At 37.5% G+C, this 26663-nt stretch overlaps 1 protein-coding gene across 1 annotated transcript in view; it reads right to left on the bottom strand.

Moving 5' to 3' along the window:
• Positions 1–25029, bottom strand: part of LOC127627679 (collagen and calcium-binding EGF domain-containing protein 1-like) — an 82614-nt gene extending 57585 nt beyond the window's left edge. Inside the window, exons 1-2 of the mRNA XM_052104165.1 lie at positions 24801–25029; positions 24561–24641 (exon numbers count right to left, since the gene is read on the bottom strand). Coding sequence (XP_051960125.1) covers positions 24561–24641; positions 24801–24907 — 188 coding nt within the window. The 5' untranslated portion in view covers positions 24908–25029. The remainder of the gene's footprint in view (positions 1–24560; positions 24642–24800) is intronic.
• Between the last annotated feature and the right edge of the window lie 1634 nt (positions 25030–26663).

Below are 26663 nucleotides of genomic sequence, written 5' to 3'. Positions count from 1 at the left end.
TGGCACGTAGAATTAAGGCAGTTCTGAAGGCGAAAGGGGGTCAAACACAGTATTAGTATGATGTTCCTAATAATCCTTTAGGTGAGTGTATATATATATATATATATATATATATATGAAAAATCTGTTGAAATTAACAAACGTTTATCGTTCATTTGACTTGAACGTGTCATAAATTAGCCTGTAATTCATTATTATGCATAGTCCATTGTGTTTACATTGCAAAATAAACACCAAAATATGATGACCTGATTTTTTTTTTTTCCAGTTTGTCCGGCAAACTTTTTAATTCCCGGACACTTTGGGCAGCACCAAAATTTCTTAGTGGAAACTCTGATATGAAGCACAAGTTGCAAGGACTACTTTTATTACTACTTTTGGGTCCTTTTTTAAAGCTTTAAAGTGAGACACCATCCACTGCCATTGTATTAAATGAATATCTCAGTCTGTCGTGTTAAGTCATATGGGTTAGGATGGACAGGAGAGTAAATTATGACAGAATTTGTATTTTTTGGTGAACTATTCTTTTAAATGACCTTACATACAGTAGATTCACAATTGAAGGAGGGACCCAAGCCAAATCTAGGGGTCTATATCAGAGACACTCGTACATTTTTCGGCTGTTGAAATCATCACCAATTTACCAAATAGATTTTTGTACATTACAGTGTTGGAGCACATTCATACACCTTCATACACCAAAAGCACACCAAGGAGCACCTCATGCCTTGCTGAAAGTCAGAGCTTGGGATTCTACATTTACATGGCTTGTGTTTTCATGATCTAAACACATCATTTACTTAATTGCATTGGATGTAACAGCCAGTTTTATCATCATTACATTTCTTCGCTATCCACTAATTTTAACGTTTTATAAGACATCATGAATGCATTATAATGACTTTACAATGCATTATAAATATGGGCTTCATAGAGAGAATTACTGATTTTTTCCTTAAAAACACTTCACTTACATTTAGCCTCTTTCCCGTACTCTCTTACACACTTTTTTTTGTCTTTCACTGGGACTGCAGCTTTACAAACATGCACACACACATACACAAAGTCAAGATTCCTAGATGTAACAAACAACAAATAAACTAAACCAAAGGTACTTCTGCCTAAAGGGGGTGTGACAAGATTTTGTTCATGCACACATTAGTCTAAATAGGTCTTTAAAAAGGAAATTTTTCACATTTACTCTGCAGCCATCTGATGCCGAACCTGCTTGCACCATACTCCCGCATCAACATTTGGCAGTTCATGCAAAAAAATAGAATAGATTTAGCTTAAAAACATAGTAAAGAAGTACTAATGTTGTATACTTCAGTTGTGCAGTTGTTTTGATGTTTAGTTGAAAAATAATACGTTGGAATCATCAATTTTTAACACCAAGTTGTATTGAGCAGATATGAGTAATAGGAAATTCATTAAAATGACGATTCATTCTCACAATAGATGTATATATAAATTCTATGTTATATTTAGATTAACAACATGTCTTGATAAACAACATGTCTTCACATGTATCACACTGATTTTGCTGTAGTTAATGTAAATGTTGAAATGTTAAAGAATTTCTACATTTTATTATTTCTGAAAAAATGGCATTTCAAATAATAACTTTTTTATATGTCATTTAGTATGTCATAAATATCAATCTTTTTAAATGTATGAACAGTTAAGAACTTATTAATGACTTACAATATAGTTTTAGATGAAAACCATCGTTGGTCAAAATTTATTCTGAATGCTTAAGAAGGTTAAGTATGAGCAGTAGTCATAGTGATGCTTGCTATTCTAACTCCACTAATAACAGCCTAAATTAAATTTTACTGCATAATGTAACACTAACATTTTGGTCTAGTGGGAAAAGACATACAACAGGAAATTGTCAAAATGTTCTGCAGCATTTGCCACTTACTGTACCTCCCGCTTACTCTGAAAGAACATATAGCATAAAAAGCAGCAACCTCAGGAGATTGATAAAATAAACTGTATCTACGTATAAATAGGACTGGACCATTTTTCCTGTAGTGTACACTGAAGATTAAAAAAACGAAAAAGAAAAAAGTGAGTAAGCTGCAGAGAATTTGAACTGGTTCAAATGATTCATATCGAACTTAGAATTGCTTTACCATAAACAGCCATGCAATGGTATACTACTGACAATAAAATAAAGATTGCTTTCAGCTTTGGTTTATGGCAGCTTCTGAGAATGAGCAGAGTTCTTACCAAGTGTACTCTTGATGATATTTATGACTTAACAGATATGACATTTATTGCGCTATGTTTGCCAATGCTCGGGCATATCATGAGATATCCTGCTGCGATACTCTATATCGTACTTCATTATGTGTCATGCACCAAGGCAGAATGCCAGCACTATTAGCCTTTTGTCTGGTTATTTTTATATTCAATATTAAACCCATTAATTTGGCCTTGTTTAGTGTTACCCGTCAAATATTCATCAAATTCTCTAATCCAGCGGTTCCCAACCCTGTTCCTGGAGGCCCACCAACACTGCACATTTTGTACAGTATATCTCCCTTTTTTGACACACCCAGTTCAGGTTTTGGAGTCTCCACTAACGAGTCGATGAGTTGAATCAGGTGTGATTGATTAGGAAGATATCCAAAATGTGTAGTGTTGGGGGGCCTCCAGGAACAGGGTTGGGAACCACTGCTCTAATTAATTAACTTTTCACATTGGCCTTGCTTCAGGCTCTTTCTGGCTGAAAACCTTTAGTAATTGAATTCAGAAAATATCAATCAATGGATCTATTTTCCAAATAACTGCTGCTTGACATCAACTGAAATGAGCTGAAAAACATGGCAAAAGAACTGGTATGCAGACATGTTTTAATAAAAACAAAAGTCAATAAATCTTGTAGAGATTCTTGATCAGTGGTTCTCAAACTGTGGTAGGCGTACCACCTGTTGTATGCGCAGGAAGTTTACATGAAAAAAATAAAATGTTATTAAAATGTTTTCCATGTTTTATTTCTAATGTATGATTACAATTGTAATATACAGGTAGTTTACATGAAAAAAATAAAATGTTATTAAAATGTTTTCCATGTTTTATTTCTAATGTATGATTACAATTGTAATATACAGGTCCTTCTCAAAAAATTAGCATATTGTGATAAAGGTCATTATTTTCCATAATGTAATGATAAAAATTAAACTTTCATATATTTTAGATTCATTGCACACCAACTGAAATATTTCAGGTCTTTTATTGTTTTAATACTGATGATTTTGGCATACAGCTCATGAAAACCCCAAATTCCTATCTCAAAAAATTAGCATATTTCATCCGACCAATAAAAGAAGTGTTTTTAATACAAAAAAGTCAACCTTCAAATAATTATGTTCAGTTATGCACTCAATACTTGGTCGGGAATCCTTTTGCAGAAATGACTGCTTCAATGCGGCGTGGCATGGAGGCAATCAGCCTGTGGCACTGCTGAGGTGTTATGGAGGCCCAGGATGCTTCGATAGCGGCCTTAAGCTCATCCAGAGTGTTGGGTCTTGCGTCTCTCAACTTTCTCTTCACAATATCCCACAGATTCTCTATGGGGTTCAGGTCAGGAGAGTTGGCAGGCCAATTGAGCACAGTAATACCATGGTCAGTAAACCATTTACCAGTGGTTTTGGCATTGTGAGCTGGTGCCAGGTCGTGCTGAAAAATGAAATCTTCATCTCCATAAAGCTTTTCAGCAGATGGAAGCATGAAGTGCTCCAAAATCTCCTGATAGCTAGCTGCATTGTCCCTGCCCTTGATAAAACACAGTGGACCAACACCAGCAGCTGACATGGCACCCCAGACCATCACGGACACTGGACATGCAAAATTTGCTTTCATCTGAAAAAAGTACTTTGGACCACTGAGCAACAGTCCAGTGCTGCTTCTCTGTAGCCCAGGTCAGGCGCTTCTGCCACTTGACCTGGGGAATGCGGGGATGTTTCTACTCCAGACTCAGTCCATTGCTTCCGCAGGTCCCCCAAGGTCTGGAATCGGTCCTTCTCCACAATCTTCCTCAGGGTCCGGTCACCTCTTCTCGTTGTGCAGCGTTTTTTGCCACACTTTTTCCTTCCCACAGACTTCCCACTGAGGTGCCTTGATACAGCACTCTGGGAACAGCCTATTTGTTCAGAAATTTCTTTCTGTGTCTTACCCTCTTGCTTGAGGGTGTCAATGATGGCCTTCTGGACAGCAGTCAGGTCGGCAGTCTTACCCATGATTGCGGTTTTGAGTAATGAAACAGGCTGGGAGTTTTTAAAAGCCTCAGGAATCTTTTGCAGGTGTTTAGAGTTAATTAGTTGATTCAGATGATTAGGTTAATAGCTTCGTTTAGAGACCCTTTTCATGATATGCTAATTTTTTGAGATAGGAATTTTGGGTTTTCATGAGCTGTATACCAAAATCATCAGTATTAAAACAATAAAAGACCTGAAATATTTCAGTTGGTGTGCAATGAATCTAAAATATATGAAAGTTTAATTTTTATCATTACATTATGGAAAATAATGACCTTTATCACAATATGCTAATTTGTTGAGAAGGACCTGTATATGTAAGATATACAACCACCTTTTAATTGTTTTACATCAGCAGTGCAGTTAACGTTCTAGTTGTGCTCAGCTGCGCTGATGTCTCTGTGCGCACACCACAATATTATTCCCATGCAGAAAACAGAACAGCAAAAACTGATGCGATTGAGGCAAGATATCGTTCAGTTTATTTTACACATTCTCATACTACTTTAAAGTCTATGCTCTTAAATTGTGTTTTTGACTCAAAACACTGGGTTGTATTTGGCTGTATTTTGTTTTTGATTTCACTGAAAGATTGCTTGGATGAGGGACTATGCTAAAAATGTATATCTGCAGAATGCTGATTTTTTTTTTTTTTTTAGAGTGAACATTGGTGGTGTGACTAGGTGGTACTTCAATGTTCTTATTTGATCAAAGGTGGTACCTGACCTATAAGTTTGAGAAGCACTGTTCAAGATAAAGCAGGTATGGTATTATGGTAACTATTAAAGTACACACTATGTGTTTGCATGCTTCATTTCAAAACAAAATTCTTTGTTATTATTAAAAGTTCAATAAAAATGGCTGGACAAATGGCTGGAGAGCAAGACTATAATTTTTGTTACTCTGTGAAATTACTCGGGAGTACAGAAATTGCAGAAGGCCATCCAAAGAAATGACAAGCAAAATTCATTTTTAATTTAAAACTCTGCTAAAAGGCACTTCACATCTTTAAAGCCTTGAAAACTCCAGGAAAAATGGCTTCATGCACAAAGAAAGCAGCATTATAGTTTCACAATCCACAGCTTATGCAATGATTTTATCATGGCACAAAACACTGGAATAGTGTAAAATTTCCTAGACTTGAGGTTGGCTATGATTGTAACCTTTTCCAAACAGACAGACCCCGGACATCAATGTTGAGTTGATTTGAAGTTATCCAGTGACAAATACAATCAGTGTTTTGGTTAACTGCCTCTTTTGTTGGAAGCTTATATTGTGTTCAAAAAGATTGGCATGAGAGCGATATAAAAAAACCTACATTCATGGGAGATATCAATCTACATCCACCATAATTACTTACAGGTGAATCAAGACACTTGCCAGTTTGGAAATCATAAATGGCTGACCTTGGAATTTCATTACAAATTGTGTATTTCTATGCTTGCAATACTGACACTGCTTTGTTTTCCCATGTTATGAGTCATTTTATATCACAGTAATGGTATACATCACAATATAGCTATTTTGCATCAAATTCAACCCCAAAGCATTTCAGCAATACTTTACAAATAAACTTTACATTATTGAATGTATGTATGGAGGTACTTGCATACTTGATGGATGCAAAACAAAGGATAAGGTGTTAAATGCATGAATCTGTATCAGTGCAAAAACAGCTGCTTCACATTATATGCATATTAAGTTTTATAATAATCTGAAGATTAAAGATAAAAGTTAAAGATAGAAAAGACTCCAAATACTGTGGTAATTTAAAATATTATAAATTCTGATTCAATGACCAAAGTTAGAAGCTGTTATAAAAATAGGAAAAATGTGAACTTATCTATTTTTTACATATTCATGCAGCGAGATGTGATATTGCTTGGCAAACATGAACAACCAACACTTACACCTTGTATATTATATTTAATGTCATATATATATATATATATATATATAGTATTTGAATAATTGTTTATATAATATTTAATATAATTTACTTATATATTATATAGGTTTGTGCTCCCATTTAAAAACACTTGTTTGAAATACAGTACCCAGAGTAGACTATAGGTTTCTGATTTTTTTTAAATCATGAAAAAAGGATAAAAGCAATTGGATGATATATACCTGTACCATCATACCACTCAGCCCTATCTAGAAGGATGAAAGTGAGATGTGAAGGCTACGGGATGGAGGGCAGGATAGGATGACGCATATTCAGAAAATGCGAACGAGGGCAAGAGCAGTTCTGAAGAAATTCATACATCACTAAGGAATGCAACACAACAAAAACAACACGTCCTCTCCCCCACATGCCTGCCAAGATATCTCGAACAGCGCTGCAGACTCCCTGTTGCTCAATCGCGCTCTCAGATTATGCCGAAAAGTGGTCTGCTTTTTTCAACCAACTACTGGAAAAAGCAGGCCTTGGCATAGATATATTAAAATTAGCTGACGTTTAAATGAGAAGCATTATTTGAGTGCTTTACAATTCACTCAGTTGAACTCCATTTAACAGTCTAACGTAATAGCGTTTGGAGAACACAAGAGGACACTCCAAAGACATAATGGTTTTTATATTGTACAAACTTTTTATTCTAACCCCTAGACCTACCTCTAATCCTAGCCCTCACAGAAAACTTTCGGCATTTTTACATTTTCAAAAAATTGACTGATTGTCCCCATTTGGACATCTGGTCCCCAAAATGTAGGGAATACCTGGACACACGCGTGCGCACGCACGCACACACACACACACACACACACACACACACACACACACACACACACACACACACAGGATCACCTGAAGCAGATGGTAGTATAAAGTAATGAAGGTTTTGTACTTCTTAAAGGATAAACAAATTGGTGTTGATGAGTTTGCAGGTAAGTGTAAGAAACTGGTGTTACTGCATTAAATGAACTGTTAGAAATGTTGGGGTTTATTATGCAATTTATCTGTATGTAGTCTTAAATATGTCTTTCATTTAAGCTGTCAAACCACAAAATTACATACTTGTAACTGACAATACATTGTGTAGGCTCCATGAAAGATACATACACCGTATATCATCTAGCAATGGCTAGATTAAATAATATTTGTCCTTTGATAATGATTTGGGTCAAATTTAATCGAATTTAACGTGGCTTGCGCTCAGTGGCACTGCAGAATTTTGAAGCAGAGCACTGGTGGGGTGTGCTTCCCTTTGTAGAAAATAATTGTTGCATAATTGTTTTAGAATGCGCCATGTTGTCCGCCAGACACGTCTGGTGTGTGACCCCCTTTCATTTACACTGCCGCTCAGACTTTACCAAAGTTTTGAGAAAAATTTGGGAAATAAATTAATACTGTGCAACAAGCAGATCAATTTAGAACGGGGGAAAAAACAAATCCATTTTTTATTTTAGGAACAGGCAAATAGTTTTTTACGAAATATCTTACCTTCGTAAAAGCTCTCAAATCTCTTTGTTCACATATATTTAAATTTGAAAATGCATTGAGCCAGGTTCGACAACAGTGATGCCAAATGCTAATGATTCATGTATGCCTCGTAACTTCTAGGACAGGAGAAAGGATTTTATCATAAATTCAAGAATTACACACTTGACCTATAAGTGGACAATCTTGGAATATCTTGGTTTCCTTTTCATATTTAAACTTTCAAAACTTAACTTAAACATTAGCTACTTTCAAACGAAGAAATTAGGTAATGAGAACTTTGGTTAAACCACAACAAAATTTGCTGGATTTAACACAGCCGGCCCCAATTATACAGGTTGTTGACCTTTGACCTTCTAACTGCATGAGCAAACCATTTCTGGCCTAATCGCTAGTCTGTATCATTTTGACTAGTGAAACAAAACAGACCACCATTGATTCTAACTACTGCAAAAACAGCAATGATTAATAGCAAAACCATGTAAAACTGTGGTCAGAAACGTAACCTTTGTAGATCTATGACAGCGAGAGAGATGATCTTCATTTGTATGTGACAGCATAATGTGAAATCACAATAACATCAAAATACTTTGATCATTTACATGGTATATTTCTGACAAAACACTGACTGTTGGATTCATGATTTAGCACATTATTCAAAAGCTTTTTATAATACAGTTTGGCAAGTTTATGGCATTAGTAAAAACACGCGCTTTCGAAAAAACAACAAGCATATGGAAGTATCTTAATTCTTTTATTAAAATTTTCCTCTGAGCCAATTCCAGAGGTTTTCATAGCATTAAATGTTTCATGAAAGATTTGGAGGATTTATATGTGATCACAGCTAATTTTCCATCTGAAAGAACATTAAGCACCTTTTAAATCATATTCTAAGAAATGAGCAACTTGTCTCAAGTTGATGCAATTTGTTTAGATGTCAATGGGGTGTTACAGATTTGACCTTGGATAATTTCTTCAAGACATTCTTCAAAGATATTTTGAAGAAAGTTCATGAACACATCTGAATTCATAGCATACAGCTGTGTACACACACCAACACTTCATCATCACCCAGAACAACATTGCAAGAAACGACATTGTGACAACAATGTGGAAAGTAAAGTAAGACATTTATTAAAGGAGAGTAATAAATACACAATTTTCACCAGAATCATCACAAAATCCATCAGGGACTTGTGTACGTCACGTATAAATTCCAGAGTTTGTTGGGTAACGCATTCAGAGTTTTCTCCATGATTTGAACAGCTTGGCTCAACTGTTCCCAAAAATCTCTGGCTTCATCCCAACTAAATACTCAGATACACAAATCTAACTCTCTGATAAGGTTCGGAAAGGAATACCAGCTTGACACTTACTAAATACAGCAAAGTATACATTGTATACTATTATTTAAAAAATAGAGAGTGAAAAAGTGGTACTGAATGCCAAACTCCCATATTAAAAGGAATATACCAGGTTCAGTCACTATAATGTCAGTGGGGCGTGTGATGAGTTGTGCGTGGATGCAGCGGAGAATAACGCCTCCACACGCACTATGTCTCCGTGGTAACGCACTCAACAAGCCACATGATAAATGCGTGGATTGACGGTCTCAGGAACGGAGGTAACTGAGATTCATCCTCCACCACCCAGATTGAGACAAGTCACTATTACACAATGAGGACTTATTGGTTATTGGGCATTCCAAATTTTGGAGAAAAAAAATAAAGAGAAATTAAAAAGAAAAGAACTACACACTACAGACAAACAGCCGTGCATATAGGCGCAGCATAGCGGCCAGTGCGTTGAGACTTTATTTCATTAAATCGCAGACCTCGTGGTTTGAAAATCGCACTGGGTCATATCGCAATTTAGATTTTATTTCGGCTAATCGTTCAGCCCTAGTGTGGACATACATTCCGAACATAGCCTAGGTATTATTTTCACAATAACGTTTCAAATATTAGTATGTTACTCTGTCATCACATAACCTCATCATGTTGCATGTTTTATTCAGCAAGTGGTGTTCATTGATCATCTTGTAAATAATAAGTTATTTTCCATTTCTAACTACAACTTTGATTAAAAATTATGTAAAATTTGGCAGTCCAATCAAACGGATCAAGAAAGCTGATATTACTTTTCGTTTATTCATCACACTGGAAATGGAAAGTCAAGTCAAGCACATTGCATTGTGCTGGGATACAGTATGCTATGCAGTAAGCTCTTGTATACTGCTTATTTTGGCAAATGTAGGCCATCTAGGTATTCTACATATACAGAAAATTCACATAACCTCTTCTTTAACTTATTGTGGGGGGTTGTTGAAGCTGAAATTCTTCAGTGGCCATTGATTAACTTCGTTTTTTTGGAGAGTATATTGAGTGTCACCCCAGTCATCAATACCAGAGTGTGAAAAGCCTGTATAGATCAGCTTGAGTGGTTTTGACTCAGTGGTCCATTTGATTTAGGCCTATATAGAACCATGATGCATTTGTGCTTTAAAGTTATAATGCACATTCATATGGCATCGTAATTCCTGCATGAAATCATTGTGGACAGAACAACACTGCATTGAGGCCTCCTCAATACCCTGTAGTACACTCTGAGAGACTGTATAAAAAGAAATATTTACAGCACAAAACAAGTCCCACCACAAACAAAGATGGGCATATGGACCATGGTTTGATCTGCTGCCATTAATCCCCAAAGACATTGTAAAGACACAACAGAGAACAATACAAAATTATTTCCTGTTAAACAATGACTCTTTGAGTTGACTGATCAAGACTTTCATTGATAAGAACCATCTGGTCAACTAATTCATGTAGGCTATTAATCACTGTTAAATTGCATATTATTTCTTCCCACGTCATAAAATTTGATACATTTCCCAAAGGGAAGATGCTCTGAGAGTGATTTGCATCAATCTGTTCCAGCTTGTGCCTTTTAGAATATAAAGGGAGGACATTTTTCATGAAATGTTTGTTGGTTAATAATTCATGCTTAAATATTTTTGCAATTAAGAAGCAAAGTTGTCTGACGTGACGTCTTTACCTCAAATTAAAATTTCTTCCACATTTCATAAGCGAACAAGTGTCAATCAAGCTGACAGAGCACATGCAACTTGTAATAATTCTTTTCTAGATAAACTCTGCCTGATGAAACATGCAAACTGGCAATGTCTACATTGATTAAAAGTGATGGATTTTGAAAACCCACTAACAATAAACAAGATCGAATCAGTTTAGCTAACAGAACCGGAGGACAAAAAAACATGGCAAGATATCTTGCGATAATTAGCGAGAAACTTGGCAACAGATTTTTTTTACATTTTGTTTTTGCTGTGCTACATATTTCATCACCTTACTCTGAACACAGCCCATTTACATGTCTGTGGACTTACATAACTCATGAATATCATTCAAAAATACTCCTATATCCCCACATGCAATAAAGAGGACAAACAATAAATCTGTCAAAATAGAAAAAACAAACCGGACACAGAGACAGTCTTCAACTTCAACAGTAGGAGTTCAATCTTCATTCTTTCTAATGTCTTCCTTCTTCCTGGCTTCTGGCTAGGGAGTGATGACATTGCAGTCCCCTCACTAAAAAGTAAAGAGTTCCTTGCCTCATGGTGACATATATTTACAGCCAGAGAGTACTAGATCATTATGTTTGCGCAGAAGGATGATATTAAAGTGTTTGAAATTAATTAGACAAAGAGCCAAAAACAGACTTGAAAATGTTGAAAGGCCTGAATGCGAATTCAAGTAGGGATGTGCGGACTAATTTGACTGATGTTTAAACAAGCATTTTGGAGTCGACTAGTCTACAAAGCAAGAAACCCTTAGAAAACTGTCAAAAAACATTGTATGTTTATGCAACCCATTTATAATACTTAATCTATTCCAACAGCCAAATTCAACACTAAATTCCACTGAAAATGGCAACGTAGGCTTTCCCGTCTGGTCCAAACTGACAGAAAGTCTACTGTGGCACAAGTCACAGATAAATGTATTGATGGTTACGGGAGAAAAGTGTCACAACACACAGTGCATCGCACCCTGCTGTGTATAAGGCTGTGTAGATGCAAACCGGTCAGAGCGCCCATGACCCGTCCACCGTCGAAAGCACCTACAATTGGCATGTGAGCATCAGAATTGGACCTTGGAGCAGTGGAAGAAGTTCGCCTGGTCCGATGGGTCCCGTTTTTCCCCCAGCGGACATATACGTGTGCGCCGTTTCCCTGGGGAAGAGATGGCACCAGGATGCACTGTGGGAAGACAACAAGACAGTGGAGGGAGTGTGATGCTCTGGACAATGTTCTGCTGGGAAGCCCTGGGTCAATCCATTAATGTGGATGCCATTTTGACAAGTTCCACATACCTAAACATCGGTGCAGACCAGGGACACCCCTTCATAGCAATGGAATTCCCTGATGGCAGTGGCCTCTTTCAGCAGGATAATGCACATTCGCGAATGGCTTGTGGAACATGATGAAATTCCCCATATCTCAATCTGATTGAGCATCAGTGGGATGTGCTGATCCACGGTGGCTCCACCTCGCAACTTACAGGACTTAAAGGATCTGCTGCTAATGTCTTGGTGCCAGATACCACAGGACACCTTCAGGGGGGTTGTGTTGTTTTGGTGGCACTCAGAGGACCAACAGCATATTAGGAAGATGGTCATAATGTTTTGGCACATCAGTGTATATTTGGCAACTGACTGGTTAATGTTTAGATTTTACTCGCCAGTAATTGTGTAGTATAGTGTTGGAGGCTTCAGCAGCAAGAGCCTTTCACTGGGTGTTGAGAGTAAAAGTTGTTCCGTGTAATGTGTGTCCAGAGATGAGATCTACGCAACCCATTTGTAATTGAAAAACCCTTTCTGATCTCTACAGTCAGTTGTTGATCAAACAATTAACAATTAATAAACCCTGAATTCTAATCATGCATGGTATAATGTAGCCAGCTGGTACGTGATAACTGTGGAGTGTATGTAAACCTCACTCCCCTGGCATCAAGAGGCACATTAGAGACTGACGCTAGGGGCTGTAGCCCTTAGCCCCTTGTTAGGGGGCCTACCTTCCAATCTGGAGACCTCAGTTCCAATCCCGCTTGGAGCGGGTTGAGCAGGACCGTTACAGTGGTGCCGTGACCCGGATGGAAGTAAGGTTTAGGGTGGTGAGTGTAACAGTAGCCAGCTGGTACGTGATAGCTGTGCAGTATAAACCGCTCTCCCCTGGCCTCAAGAGGTGCACTAGTGACTGACAATAGGGGTTGTAGCCTGTAGCCTATAGCCTCCTTGTTAGCACACCTGCCTCCTATGCCGGAGACTCCTGTACAAATTCCGCTCTGAGTGGGTCGAACAGGACCGGTTACAATGGCACAGATAAGAAAAAGCCATTTGAGTCATCTCTTATTAATATGTGCTCATTTACAGATGGCCTTTTCATAAATGCAGGTTTTGTTAAAGTACCACTTTTAGCATGTATTCAATAAATCAATGTTAAAATTTGTAAATGGTACAAATTCTGCAATTAACCCTCTGGGGTCGACGGATGTGCTGGTGCGTCCTGCTGGATTTTTTCGTCATTACAGCAGAAACAACATAAAATTCTCTGTCATTTTGGGGCATACAGATAAGTGTAAGACATCATTAGAGACTATAAAAGGTCTACTTTCATTTGTGTACACTCACAACAACAACAAAACCTTGTGCTTTTGTAAAATAAAGAAAATAAAAGGGTGAGCTCTAAGAAGTCTCTGGGTTTGTGAGCATATATCTGAAACACGTCATAAAAATGAACTGAAACTCTGCGAATACTTATCACACAAACATGACACATATGTCTAAAGAAAGCTTAAAATGTCTACTTTTAAATGGAACAATTAAAATTTAAAACAAATATTCTCCTGCAATGTAATCTGTATGAAACAAAGCAATGTACCATTTCTACTGGCTCAGCTAATTATCGCTAATGTGATCACACCCACCTGCTGACCACGCTATTCATAAGCTAATGTACTGAGACGGTCAAATCAAATGGTGAACGCCCCTGACTGTGCCTTAAAAACAAGGTACATTACAATCAATATTCATTATTGTTCACGCCTCCTCGCATATGACCTTTCTAACACTAAAAGTGTCTTACAAAAGTTCAATTTCTTTATTGTTTTGTATGAATGAGTGATCAGGATGTTTTCACATCATTTTGTAGCAGAAACTCTAGGCTACAAGATACAGTTCTCAAAAGGCTTGTGGACAAATGTATATTATGTGTTATATGGCCTTATTTCAATGACTTAAACATTTTGTTTTTTCAAAAACAACGCATAATTATTTTCTCAAAAATACAAACATGTACACAGATGTTGCTCACATATTATTGTAGCCCAGTTTGTGCTGAATACAGTGTTATCAGACTTTAGCCATTAATGTGTTTAAGCAACTGAAAAAGCACAAATGTCAAGGCATGTCAAAACTTCTCCAGGGCCCAAAACACCCTCAGACCCCAGGTTAAACTAGAATCATGTAACAAAAAGTAATAGGTGAAATATATTATTGTGGTGTGAGTGGAGAGCGAGATCAGGCGATGAGAATGGTAAGGATCATCACCTGGCAATGATGGTCTCTAACAGCATTTTGTCATTGCAGTGAGAGTTGGAGACGGATTTTGGAGTGAGCCAGATGCCAGTGAAGGAGAGAGAGATACCACGCACGCGCACGTGCACACACACACACACCTAATTAAATTGAGGACTTGTGAATTGGAATGGAATAGAATCTGTAAATTTGTATCATTACCCAGCCCTAATAGGGACACTGGTCTCCCTCAAGGTGGTGTTCGCTGAAGGAGTGGTTGGGAAAAAGGTTTAAAAACAACAATTTTTGCATTAAGTGTTGTGCTGCTACAGTGCAGAAATGTCATACTCCACCAAAGTCCACAAAGTTACAAAGTCCCAAGCCTGAACAATATATCTGGGAGCCATTCAACGGTAGGTAACGGCTAACCTTGCGAAGCCATGTTACAGGATTTAGTTTAATGTGCATATGCCAGACACATCTACATCTGCTCAAGGGAACCTTTAGACATTGGGGTTGAAAAACACAATATGAATAGATGATCTTGGGTGCATCTCAATCAGCACATTAGTTCAGCAGTCGGCCATTTCTAGGGCTGTCTAAATTGCAAAATTGTTCCAGTACACTGAAACGTTTGCTCCCTAAAAACAAAATCCCACAATGCAACGGAAAAACCAGGGAGCATCGTTGCTCACTATTTTCCCTTACCGGAAAAGTTGTCATGTCTTAGAAGCCTATAAAGCCATTAGAAGACAGGCACAAGTGTAAATATAAGTTGTCAAAGCCTTATTTTTTATTTTAAAGAGATATTGTTTGTAATGACTTTCATTCATAATGACCATGAAAGGGAAACAATATTATAAATATTAAAGTTGTTAAAAGTAGGTTTAAAATACCCTCCTTTATGTTTGTATTTCTTTATTTAAATGTTTAAATTTAATATACAAGTTATATTTAATAATAACACTGAAGGATTACAGAGTTGAGGAGGACATGAGCCTGGACTCTAGAGGCTTTCTAGTTTGTTTAAAGGTTGAGTCGATATTTAAAAGTCTTTCTTCTGGCAATGAATAAGTGTTTGTGGTCAGCTGAACTTCATGTGCAAGTTCATGGCTGGTTTTGAATCCTAGGGGGTTTTGAGGATATGGCCTTTGTCCGTTTGGATATTTTTGCCTTTGGTCTGGAATGCTTCAACTTCAGCAAGCCTAAAACTACCAGAAATATTTGGAAGAACAAACCAATAGGCATTTCAAATGGTATCATTCTCCAGAAACACCTTCAGAATTTTCTGGAATAGTCAGTCCTTATCTGGCTTCAGAATGTTGACCCTGATCCCATTTCTGAGAAACAATGCATCTATTAATCCAAAAGTTGTCAGACTAACTCATTTTGTATGTTGCATCTCATTGAAAACAGACCTATAAATTCTGCAGAAATATCTCAACATCCTGCACAGTGGTCTTCCAAATAACATGCTTTCTGCCGGTAAACTATATCCTCAAATGTACCTTTAACATTTTGTAATTAATCTTTGAATGCATAAGCAATTTAAATGTATTAGGATACAAACATTCATTTATTGGCACCCAGATGTATGCAGATTGGAGTAACAAAGCACCCAAAATACTTTTACACTTGCACACATAAGTAGGTTATTTCTGAGTCAAACAAAACTTGTAAAAGCCAAGGAGAGCTTCAAAAGCTCTGATCCACGCAATGATGGACAGATATCTTTAGCACTGCATTCGTGGCCAGTTTTCACAGCTATCAAACTCAAGGGTGGATCACAACCAAATGTAACATTGTAGTAGGGTGCATGAGTATTCAACTCTGTTTGACATTTTTATATATTCAAGAGACAACCCCTGGCTTGCAGGCATCTTTCTAACACAAAAACAGATGCTGAATATTCTGATGCACCAATACAAAGATCAGAAGCATTAAAGCATTAAAGGGATAGTTCACTGAAAATGAAAAAGCTTCAGTCACCTTTCACTTCATGGCATAGTTTTTCCATACAATGAAAATATATGGTGTCTAGGGCCCTATGAATTCAGTGTTGCGGAAAACACGGTTAGAATCGCGGAATCATAAATTTATTAACTATAAAATGCTGAATGTCGTGGAATTTGACATACAGTATTTTGGATGAAATTCATGTATATATGTACAATTAATAAAATTACAATTTTGATAGGTCCCAGTGCGATGATTAAAACACAAAAGGTTGAGATTTACAGTCTGCAAGAGTTGCATGCTTTAACAGTAAGTGAATGTGAGAAGTCACTGCTTATACACAAACTGCATCATTAACATGCACTCTGTGTGTAAGCCTTTTGTGGTTTAATGAGCACATTAGCCCATAAAATGAACTGCTTTTCCAAAGGCGAGAAGTGAAGCAGGCAAATCACCTGATTTTCTGGCAAAATGTCAAAATAAAAACTCAATTTAACTAGATGCATGAAAAATGCGACAGAAATATATTACTTCTGTATAATAAAATTTAATATTCAATGTAGTAGTAGTACTAATAATGATAATAATATATCAATAACAATTATATTATATTTAAGCAACATCTCAAGCAAGAGTTTATCACTGCTTTCATTAATACTGTGATGCTCTACTGTGCAGCACTGTATTTGACAATAATAATAATAATAATACAAAACTCCAGTTTTGGGTTTTGGTTTGTGCTGTTAGGATCAGTATAGATACTCTTTATTTAATAAAACATAATGCAATGGAATGTTGAAAATAAATTGTTTCTTTTGGAGAGAGTGAATGTGCATGTCTGTGTGTTGGCCCTTTAATGGACTGGCCACCTGTCCAGGGTGTTTACATGCCTTCGGACTGAGAAATCTGGGATAGGCTCCAGCACTGCCTGCAACACTACATAGGACAAGCGGCTATAGAAGACGGATGGATGGATGTTTTCATTGGATTAAAATTCTATGGATTCATTTGGTTAGATTTTTAATGATAAAATGTAATTAAACGTTAAAATACGGAATTTGGGAAAAAATGAAACGGTTCCACAGGGCCCTAGGTGTCTAAGACTTAAATTCTGCCTAACATCTCATTTTGAAAGAATATCGTATTGGTTTGGAATAACATGAAGGTGATTAAATGAAAGACTTGTAATTTTTTGGGTGAACTATCCCTTTAACACACTGAATGACAACAAACAACGCCTCATTTGAGAGCTGCCAAGCCACAGCCCAAGAGAAGTGGGTTATAGAACGCACCTGATAATTTACAATGAGCTCATGTCAAAACAGGGATGAGTCATTCCAGTGGTCTACAAAAGAGCAGATTGTAATGACAGGCCTGCTTACTTGGGATCAAGTGTGAAAATCCATTGCACGCTTGAGACTCGAGACTCTGTACGTCACCAGTGCTGGCGTACTACACACTCCAAGCATTTACAAGGACAACCTTAACAGCAATTTTGGCAAGTTTAAAAGAATTACATGTCAACACCTACTGAAATAATAATAATAAAAAAAACGTAGTTGTTCGTGCATTTACTTGCATTAACAGCATGCAGGTGGACACAACTGCACCCTCACAGAGGAAGAAAAAGAGTGGCAATTGCACAGGAAAAGCACAGGGAAAAAAGAAAGCCTGTTTTCTACAATTTCAATTGTTGATTTCTATTTCAGATAAATGACAATTCATATGAAGGGGTCCATGAACAACACAACAACCCTCAATAATGATTTAACACAGTACCATACCTACATTTTTGCAAAAAGATTTTTATGTGGCTCGTCACGTATAATGTATCACTGGACGTGCTAAAACAACAACGACTTCTTTCCTTTCACACACATTTTGAGAAAAAGGGCAACAACACCTATCGCCCTGAACCTCACTCAATGCTATTTTATGACATCAAATCCATTTTACTATAGTGCATGACTTGTAAGGCGATAGATACATTTTAACGTTTTATAAATTACATAACCAAATACAATTATAAGCTTTTTCAAAAACAATCAAATAGTGCAGTAGCTCAACTGTTAGAGCATTGAATTGTTGGTAAAACAGCCAGGGTACAAGTCCTGAAGGGTCCACTTGAGCAACAGGTGTGCCGAAGTGTCATAGAAGCACCCCAAAATACTGTGGTTACATCAAACTAGGGATGCACTGATGTATCAGCTGCCAATATTTATCGGCAAACAATTGACCAAATTAAAACCATCGGCATACCATAATAAACATGAAGACACCAATATGAAAAACTGATGGTTGATTTATAATTAATTATAGGGATGTATCGTTATAGACATTTGGGCTGATACCGATAACCGATAATTCATTAGGCTGTATTTGGAGGCTGATAGCTGATATATTTGCAGGTTAATCTAAATCTGGATATAAATCAGCATTCTATGTGCTGAATTACAAAAATAAAAGGCTCAGCTTATAAAGCCATGTCCCGAGCACTTCAAATTAAATCAAAACAAACATGTAAAGTGTAAAAGATAATTGCTTTTATTTTAAAACAACTTCAAATGCAGAAAACAAGGAACCATCTAAATCTTTCTTTTCCTATAATTATTTACCAAAATGTAACCCAGTTAAATATAGAAATATTACATTCCTATGACCAACTTTTTTTATTTTATTTTATTGACGAGTGAGCTATTTTTATAAATGCAGTTCATTGCACTTAATTCACACATGTCAAAAGACCACAATAAGGAATGCAAACAAGTCTCAAACTCACTATTAACATGATAACATGCTTTAACATGGTAAATGGTCTTTTTAAACCTTACCAAAGGTTGGTAAGAGGTAACCTTTTTAGGTTACCAAAGCGCTTTACACAGTGTCCCATTCACCCTCACACTCATACACCAATGGTGGCAGAGCTGCCATGCAAGGCGCTAGCCTGCCATTGGGAGCAACTTGGAGTTCAGTGTCTTCCCCAAGCACACTTCGGCATGTGGAGTCATGTGGGCCGGGGATCGAACCACCAACCCTGCGATTAGCAGCCGACCCACTCTACCAACTGATGCATCAAAATGCATGTGTGCTTGGATAAGTAAAATGGAGTTTATACTTTTGCAAAGTTTTCTGCATGCAAAGTTTGTTCTACGTCATGCAGAAGGCACCAATCAAAACCCTTGTGGTGAGCAGTGTGTGCCTGAAAAAGTATATCTGCCTAATTTTCATGAGCTATTTCATTTTCATTCTCATCCTCACTCTAATGCAGAAACAAAAATGCCATAAACGGACATATCAGTTGATGAAAGCAGCACTTGCCTAAAGGCTACATGATGAGGGAAACCTTCCAAGACTTTGACTTCTAAGATATCAGATATTATTTACAGTATATTGGAAATTAGTAATTGTTAGAACAGTTATAAAGCTTTTGTACCTCTTCATAATTTTTTAAGAATTCATAAGTGAACAAGTAAATATTATGTAACCTTTTGAAGCTTGTGTTCCCAGCATGCAGGCTTGAATAATTAATGAGCCTGCATGGTTTCGCTGTTTACAAGTTTATTTACACAGTTTTTATTGCTGATTTTGTTTTGTAAAGTCTGAAGAAATTACCCATTGATGATCAAAACTATTATCTGATGATTGTTACCATCATCGTGTTTTGTGTACCAATTGTTCAGGCCTGCAACTTAAATTGAGAACTTCTAAGTAAAGCAACCAAGAATTGTGTGTAGCCTTTATTTGAAAATATGGTCTGTTAAATTATTATTTTTTAAATAAACCACACTCTTTTTTTTCCTCAGTTTAGTATGATTTAAAGACGCAACATTTTTGTTAGTGTAAACTAATAGCACATTATACTGTTAACACAAAAATACCAAAAAAATGTAGATAATCTAGTCCACCTCATTAAATGAGTAGTCGTTTGTTGGATGACTAGTTGAACATAATGATCCATCCCCAGTTTAACCATCCCTAAAGCCCCGTTCACACCGTGGGTGGCATGTGGCTAGACTTTGCGATCTATGTCGCTGGTGTGTGTTCCTACTGCTGCCACTGCTCTAACATGATTGATGGACTGCACAACTGGCCATAGTAGCGTTTGAAATGCCATTTACAGATGATACTGCAGATAAAACCAAGATATCATACTAATTTGACAAGGAATCAGTTCTTTTGCCTCTAAAAATGCACATTCTGCAGGGGAGAGCATTTAATATAACCCTCAGCAGTGCTTAATGCATCATATTATTAAAAACAAACGTTGTATCAACATATGAATCAAACTCACTCAGAATGCCGCTACGGTTTTCCACGCATCGTTTTATTAGACCGTATCTATATGGTTACTACGGTGGCTGTGAACTGCAAAACAAAACAACAAATCTAAAAACACAACAGCAAATCCAAAGACAAAATAACAATTCAGAAACACATGAAAAAAATCATAAAGCACAATGGCAAAACTGCAAACAAAAGAGCAATTCTGTCGAAACGGAGAGGGTAGGTACCATAACTTCTCACCTGATTGGCTGTAGTCCTTTCCTGACTGGTTCTCTGCCCACTTGCACGATTATTTCAAAATACATTCCAAATGCTCAATTACTGAAAATTGTATGTGGTTTGTCACATAAATGCAGCATATAAAGTAATCCATATGACTCCAGTGGTTAAATCTATGTCTTTAGCAGTAATATGATACTGTTCGTGTGGGTGAGAAACAGATCAATATTTAAGTTACTATAAATATCCACTTTCACATCTGTAGTCATACGTGTCCACTTTTTAGTTTAACTTTCACATCTGAAAGTGAAAAGGGAGATTTATGGTTCATTTCTTCAACAGATTAAAGAATGTTACACACATCTGGGATGGCATTAATGTGAGTAAATTATGTGAACTATCCCGTTAACTAACATTCTAACTATATAAAATGTTACTCATCATTTTATATACACTCACCTAAAGGATTATTAGGAACACCATACTAATACTGTGTTTGACCCCCTTTCGCCTTCAGAACTGCCTTAATTCTACATGGCATTGATTCAACAAGGTGCTGAAAGCATTCTTTAGAAATGTTGGCCCATATTGATAGGATAGCATCTTGCAGTTGATGGAGATTTGTGGGATGCACATCCAGGGCACGAAGCTCCCGTTCCACCACATCCCAAAGATGCTCTATTGGGTTGAGATCTGGTGACTGTGGGGGCCATTTTAGTACAGTGAACTCATTGTCATGTTCAAGAAATCAATTTGAAATGATTCGAGCTTTGTGACATTATCCTGCTGGAAGTAGCCATCAGAGGATGGGTACATGGTGGCCATAAAGGGATGGACTTGGTCAGAAACAATGCTCAGGTAGGCCGTGGCATTTAAACGATGCCCAATTGGCACTAAGGGGCCTAAAGCGTGCCAAGAAAACATCCCCCACACCATTACACCACCACCACCAGCCTGCACAGTGGTAACAAGGCATGATGGATCCATGTTTTCATTCTGTTTACGCCAAATTCTGACCATCTGAATGTCTCAACAGAAATCGAGACTCATCAGACCAGGCAACATTTTTCCAGTCTTCAACTGTCCAATTTTGGTGAGCTCTTGCAAATTGTAGCCTCTTTTTCCTATTTGTAGTGGAGATGAGTGGTACCCGGTGGGGTCTTCTGCTGTTGTAGCCCATCCGCCTCAAGGTTGTGCGTGTTGTGGCTTCACAAATGCTTTGCTGCATACCTCGGTTGTAACGAGTGGTTATTTCAGGCAAAGTTGCTCTTCTATCAGCTTGAATCAGTCGGCCCATTCTCCTCTGACCTCTAGCATCAACAAGGCATTTTCAGCCCACAGGACTGCCGCATACTGGATGTTTTTCCTTTTCACACCATTCTTTGTAAACCCTAGAAATGGTTGTGCGTGAAAATCCCAGTAACTGAGCAGATTGTGAAATACTCAGACCGGCCCGTCTGGCACCAACAACCATGCCACGCTCAAAATTGCTTAAATCACCTTACTTTCCCATTCTGACATTCAGTTTGGAGTTCAGGAGATTGTCATGACCAGGACCACACCCCTAAATGCATTGAAGCAACTGCCATGTGATTGGTTGATTAGATAATTGCATTAATGAGAAATTGAACAGGTGTTCCTAATAATCCTTTAGGTGAGTGTATATATATATTCGTAACAATTAAGAGTGTGGCCCTCGAGGGTACAGGGATCCAGCTTTGCGGCCCCTGATCTTTACAAAGCCCCTTCCCTGCCATAGATGAACATTGTACCAAAAATTTAACTTTCCCGTTTGCTGTTTTTACTCTGTGTTATAAAGTTTCCTGTTACGGTTTTCCTGAGAGAGAAAACACTCCCAATTATTTTGTTTTTCAGTCAGTGATATTTTGCAGTGGATTTTGATCAATTCAGTGAACCAATTCTGAACAAAATGACTAGGTCTCATTCACACAGCCAATCAGGTTAGAAGCTATTGTACCTACCCTCTCCATTTCGACTGAATTGCCGTTGTGTTTCCTGTCTTGCCGTTGCGTTTTCGGTCTTGCCGCCTTTCTGTTGCGCTTTCTGGATTGCCGTTGTGCTTTCTAACTTGTTTTGTTTCTGGATTTGGTGTTGTGTTTTCTGATTTGCCATTGTGTTTTCTGATTTGTTGATGAGTTTTTGATTTGTTACTTTGTCTTTGGATTTGCCGTTGTGTTTTTAGATTTGTTGTTTTGTTTTGCACTTCAAAACAAATGATATAAAACAGTGAAATCGCTCACAGAAACCTTTAACTTCTCCTCCGTCTTGACAGCCCTCAAGTCAAATCCAGTATCTCACACTCACCCTGCCTGGAGACAAATTACGTGAGCTACTCTGTCTGCACTCATCGGTAGTCACACGTAAATGTCGCTCGTCATTTGCATAAAGTTGGAATTTTCTCGTGTCGCTGGATGTCGCAGTACTCTCATTGAAAACGAATGGGGTTGTGTCACTGTCTCGTGTGATGTCACTGGCAGTGTGAACGGGGCTTAAGCAGTCAACTGAAACAATAAGATTTGCTGTCAAAACTAGCTTAAGTTACCATGGTAAGGCTAAAGGACCTGCTTTGGATCAGGAGCTAGATTAAAGCTCCAGCATCCTAATCCCCAACCTTCAAAGAGTGATATCGCTCTGCTTTCTTTCAACACCATCAAAAGGTCACAGGGAATGAAAACAGGATTATTTAACATGCTTGACACAGGACACAAACACAAGGAAACATCAATGAAGAGAACTTCGGCAACTCTGAGAATAGAAATAGCAGAGATCACTCTGTATCTTGATAATGCTTGTTGATTAAGGGTTGATCCGGTGATAGTCTATAAAATATAGAGCTTTATTTGATGAAAATAAAACACTCCCCTTCCAGAAATGATAATCATGAACAGCAACTGACTAATTTAACAAATTAAAGAGTAATTTTCAATTTAAAATGCAACAATATGGGTCCAATTTTCTAAAAATAAAACTCAGTATGGTTCTTTCATTGCCACGTATGAATCGCATGAAGCAAAGCTAGAGTCTGTGGCTTGTTAATGCTGTAGAATCCCATGGTAAATTAAAAGCAGGTTAATTATTTATGTACAAATATGCTGCTGCGTGCCAGTGTTTTTGAAACAACAAAACCACTGCATGCTATAAGCAATTAAACAAGTGGAAAGAAAAATCATAGGATCTTTACTCTTATTTGTTTCTCCTAGACAGCAATGAGACTAAATAAAGAGCTCTGCTTGATTCTCAGAGGTTTCTTTTGAAAAAGAAAAACTCCAGAGTTTCAGAAAAGATCTAAACAATGTCACAAACTGTACTCAGATTTGCCAAGACACCAAAGCTAGAAATTTCAATATAAGCTCAAAAAATGTCTCATCAAAAGAGCAAATTATCTGAGCTATCCATTTTAATTTTTTATTTTAATGCTTAATTTTAGGTGAAACCTCTAAGACAAATTTATAATTTGTTAAAGTAATATAGGCCTAATAATTACTTGGAAGCCTTTCTAAGAAAATGTGATTTTCAGAACACCATCAGGCAAGACAGGTTTATGCAACAAAGCCAATCAAAGATGTATAACATTAAACTAAAAATACAACCATTCATATGTCAACGTTGAGGTTACAAAGAGGTCTTTTAAAGTGGCATGACGACTTTGTTTCACTAGAGAGAGAGAGAGAGAGAGAGAGAGAGAGAGAGTAGATAGATAGACAGATAGATAGATAGATACATAAATAGATAGATAGATAGGACTCTACAGGATTGTAAACATAAACAAAGTCCCTTACCTGTAGCATGTTGTCACATCTCCCGTGGATTTTACGCACGGATATTTCGTCGTTGCTATTTTGTTTTCCGAACACACTTCTCTGTAATAACACAAAGGAGTCGTCAGCTGTTTCGTATTACACAAATACATCTGCTTTACACACATAACAGCACTTTTTATTCATACAGAGTTTGTGACACAGCAAGCTGACGGACGGCGCGCCTGTTAGGACAGCTCGCGCACTGCACGCGCACTTTACCTGTCCGCATCCTCCTTCTCCTCACGAAAAGTCCACGGCGTTCCCGATGAGTATAATATTATCACCACAGCGAGTCTGAGAAAAGTTCCTCTGCCCATGTAGTTCATTTTAAACAATCTTATATGTGTCCGTTTAACGCCAGCGTCTTCGCGTCTTTCAGTGGAATTGGGAGAGTATTGATTGGTTACCTCCCGCAAAGCCCCACGCGCAGATTCAACTGTTTCAAGAATATCCCTCCGGCCCCTCCTACTGCCACACTTGATCAACTTTCAGAAGTTTATAAACCACAAGATATGCATGTAGTATTTATTAATGGTCGGTGGTTACATTTAAAGTTATACCTGTATACAGTAATACGAACATTTGTTAAAATGCCAGGGAGGTTGACATGGGTATGCGAAGTTATTATTTTAAGAATCTATAAACGGGTAAGTACAGGCTGAGACAACAAGTGAAAATGCCTCTATTTTGCACTTGCATTAAAGGGATAGTTCATCCCAAAATGAAAATTCTCTCACCATTTACTCTTTGTATCCTCATGCCATCCCAGATGTGTGACTTTCTTTCTTCTGCAGAACACAAACAAATATTTTTAGAGGAATATATCACCTCTATAGGTCCACTCAATGCAAGTGAATGGTGACTACAACGCTGAAGATCCAAAACCACATACAGTCAGCCAGTGGCAGAGCTAGGGGGTGGCCAGGGGTTCCCGTGGCCACCATGGACCCCAATGGCCACCCCTCTCACAATTCTGGTTTTGGTCAATTTTTTGTCTTGGGCACAATTTAGTTTCTTAGAGGAAGAAGTGTCTCTGTACCACTGCACCACACAGGAGACTTAACATGTGCGCACACCAAGGTTGCCGCAATTCTCCGTCCTGGGGGTCACTGTTTCCACTCCCCTCTGTTTTTTATTCACACATCTTTGCTTTCTACACCAACAACCACTGCGTTTCTCATTATTCGTGCATATCGCCACCTACTGGGCAGGGAGGAGAATTTATAGTAAAAAAAAGGACTTAAATATTGATCTGTTTCCCAAACCTATCATATCGCTTCTTAAGATATGTATTCAACCACTTGAATTGTATGGATTACTTTTATGCTGCTTTTACATGCTTTTTGGACCTTAAACGTTTTGGTCAACTTTCACTTGCATTGTGAGGAGCATTTGGTAATTGGCAATTGGTCATTGACCTAGAAATATTGCAAACAATCTCAAATCTTTATTAGCAGGTGTAAATGTATAAAATAATATAAAAATCCCAAATTTCCAATGTGGTCTCAGACTTTTAGACCCTGCAGAATAAGTATAAGAGAAAAACAATATTTTAGGTCATGTGACTGGTCACTATTTCACTACTAAAATATTTGGTTAGCTTAATGAATGAATCAACAATTTAGTTGTGTGTGGGCTATGAAGTATGAGGGCAATTGTACAGTATGTGGTTAAACTGGAAAATAGACTATAGGAAAACATGACACCATCTTTTAACTCCCATGTGCAACTGTGTTCGGCCTTGTGGGTTAATCTAGGCAAACTGACATCTCTTAACCCTGGGATTGTTTGCACCAATTTTGTTTCTTTGACCTCTGACTGCCATTTAAGTTGTTAAGGGTACCCAAACGATCCCTTGTCCCATAGGGCCAGGATGCTGTTGATACATGAAGCATTTTTTAAAAAACAAATTGTATTATTAAAATATTTCTCTTTTGTTTTACAGTTGTTTTTAACATATGGTTGTCTTTCAATTAATAATTTGAATTCTTGCTATTTAGCTATTTATTCTTTTTTAAGGGGCAGTGGTGGCTCAGCTGTTATCGCTCTGGGTTACTGACCAGAAGGTTGGGGGTTCACCCC

Source organism: Xyrauchen texanus, chromosome 34, assembly GCF_025860055.1.
Source record: "Xyrauchen texanus isolate HMW12.3.18 chromosome 34, RBS_HiC_50CHRs, whole genome shotgun sequence".
Taxonomy (NCBI): Eukaryota; Metazoa; Chordata; class Actinopteri; order Cypriniformes; family Catostomidae; genus Xyrauchen; species Xyrauchen texanus.
Note: the sequence above shows the minus strand (reverse complement) of the source record. Positions and strands in the feature narration are given on the sequence as shown.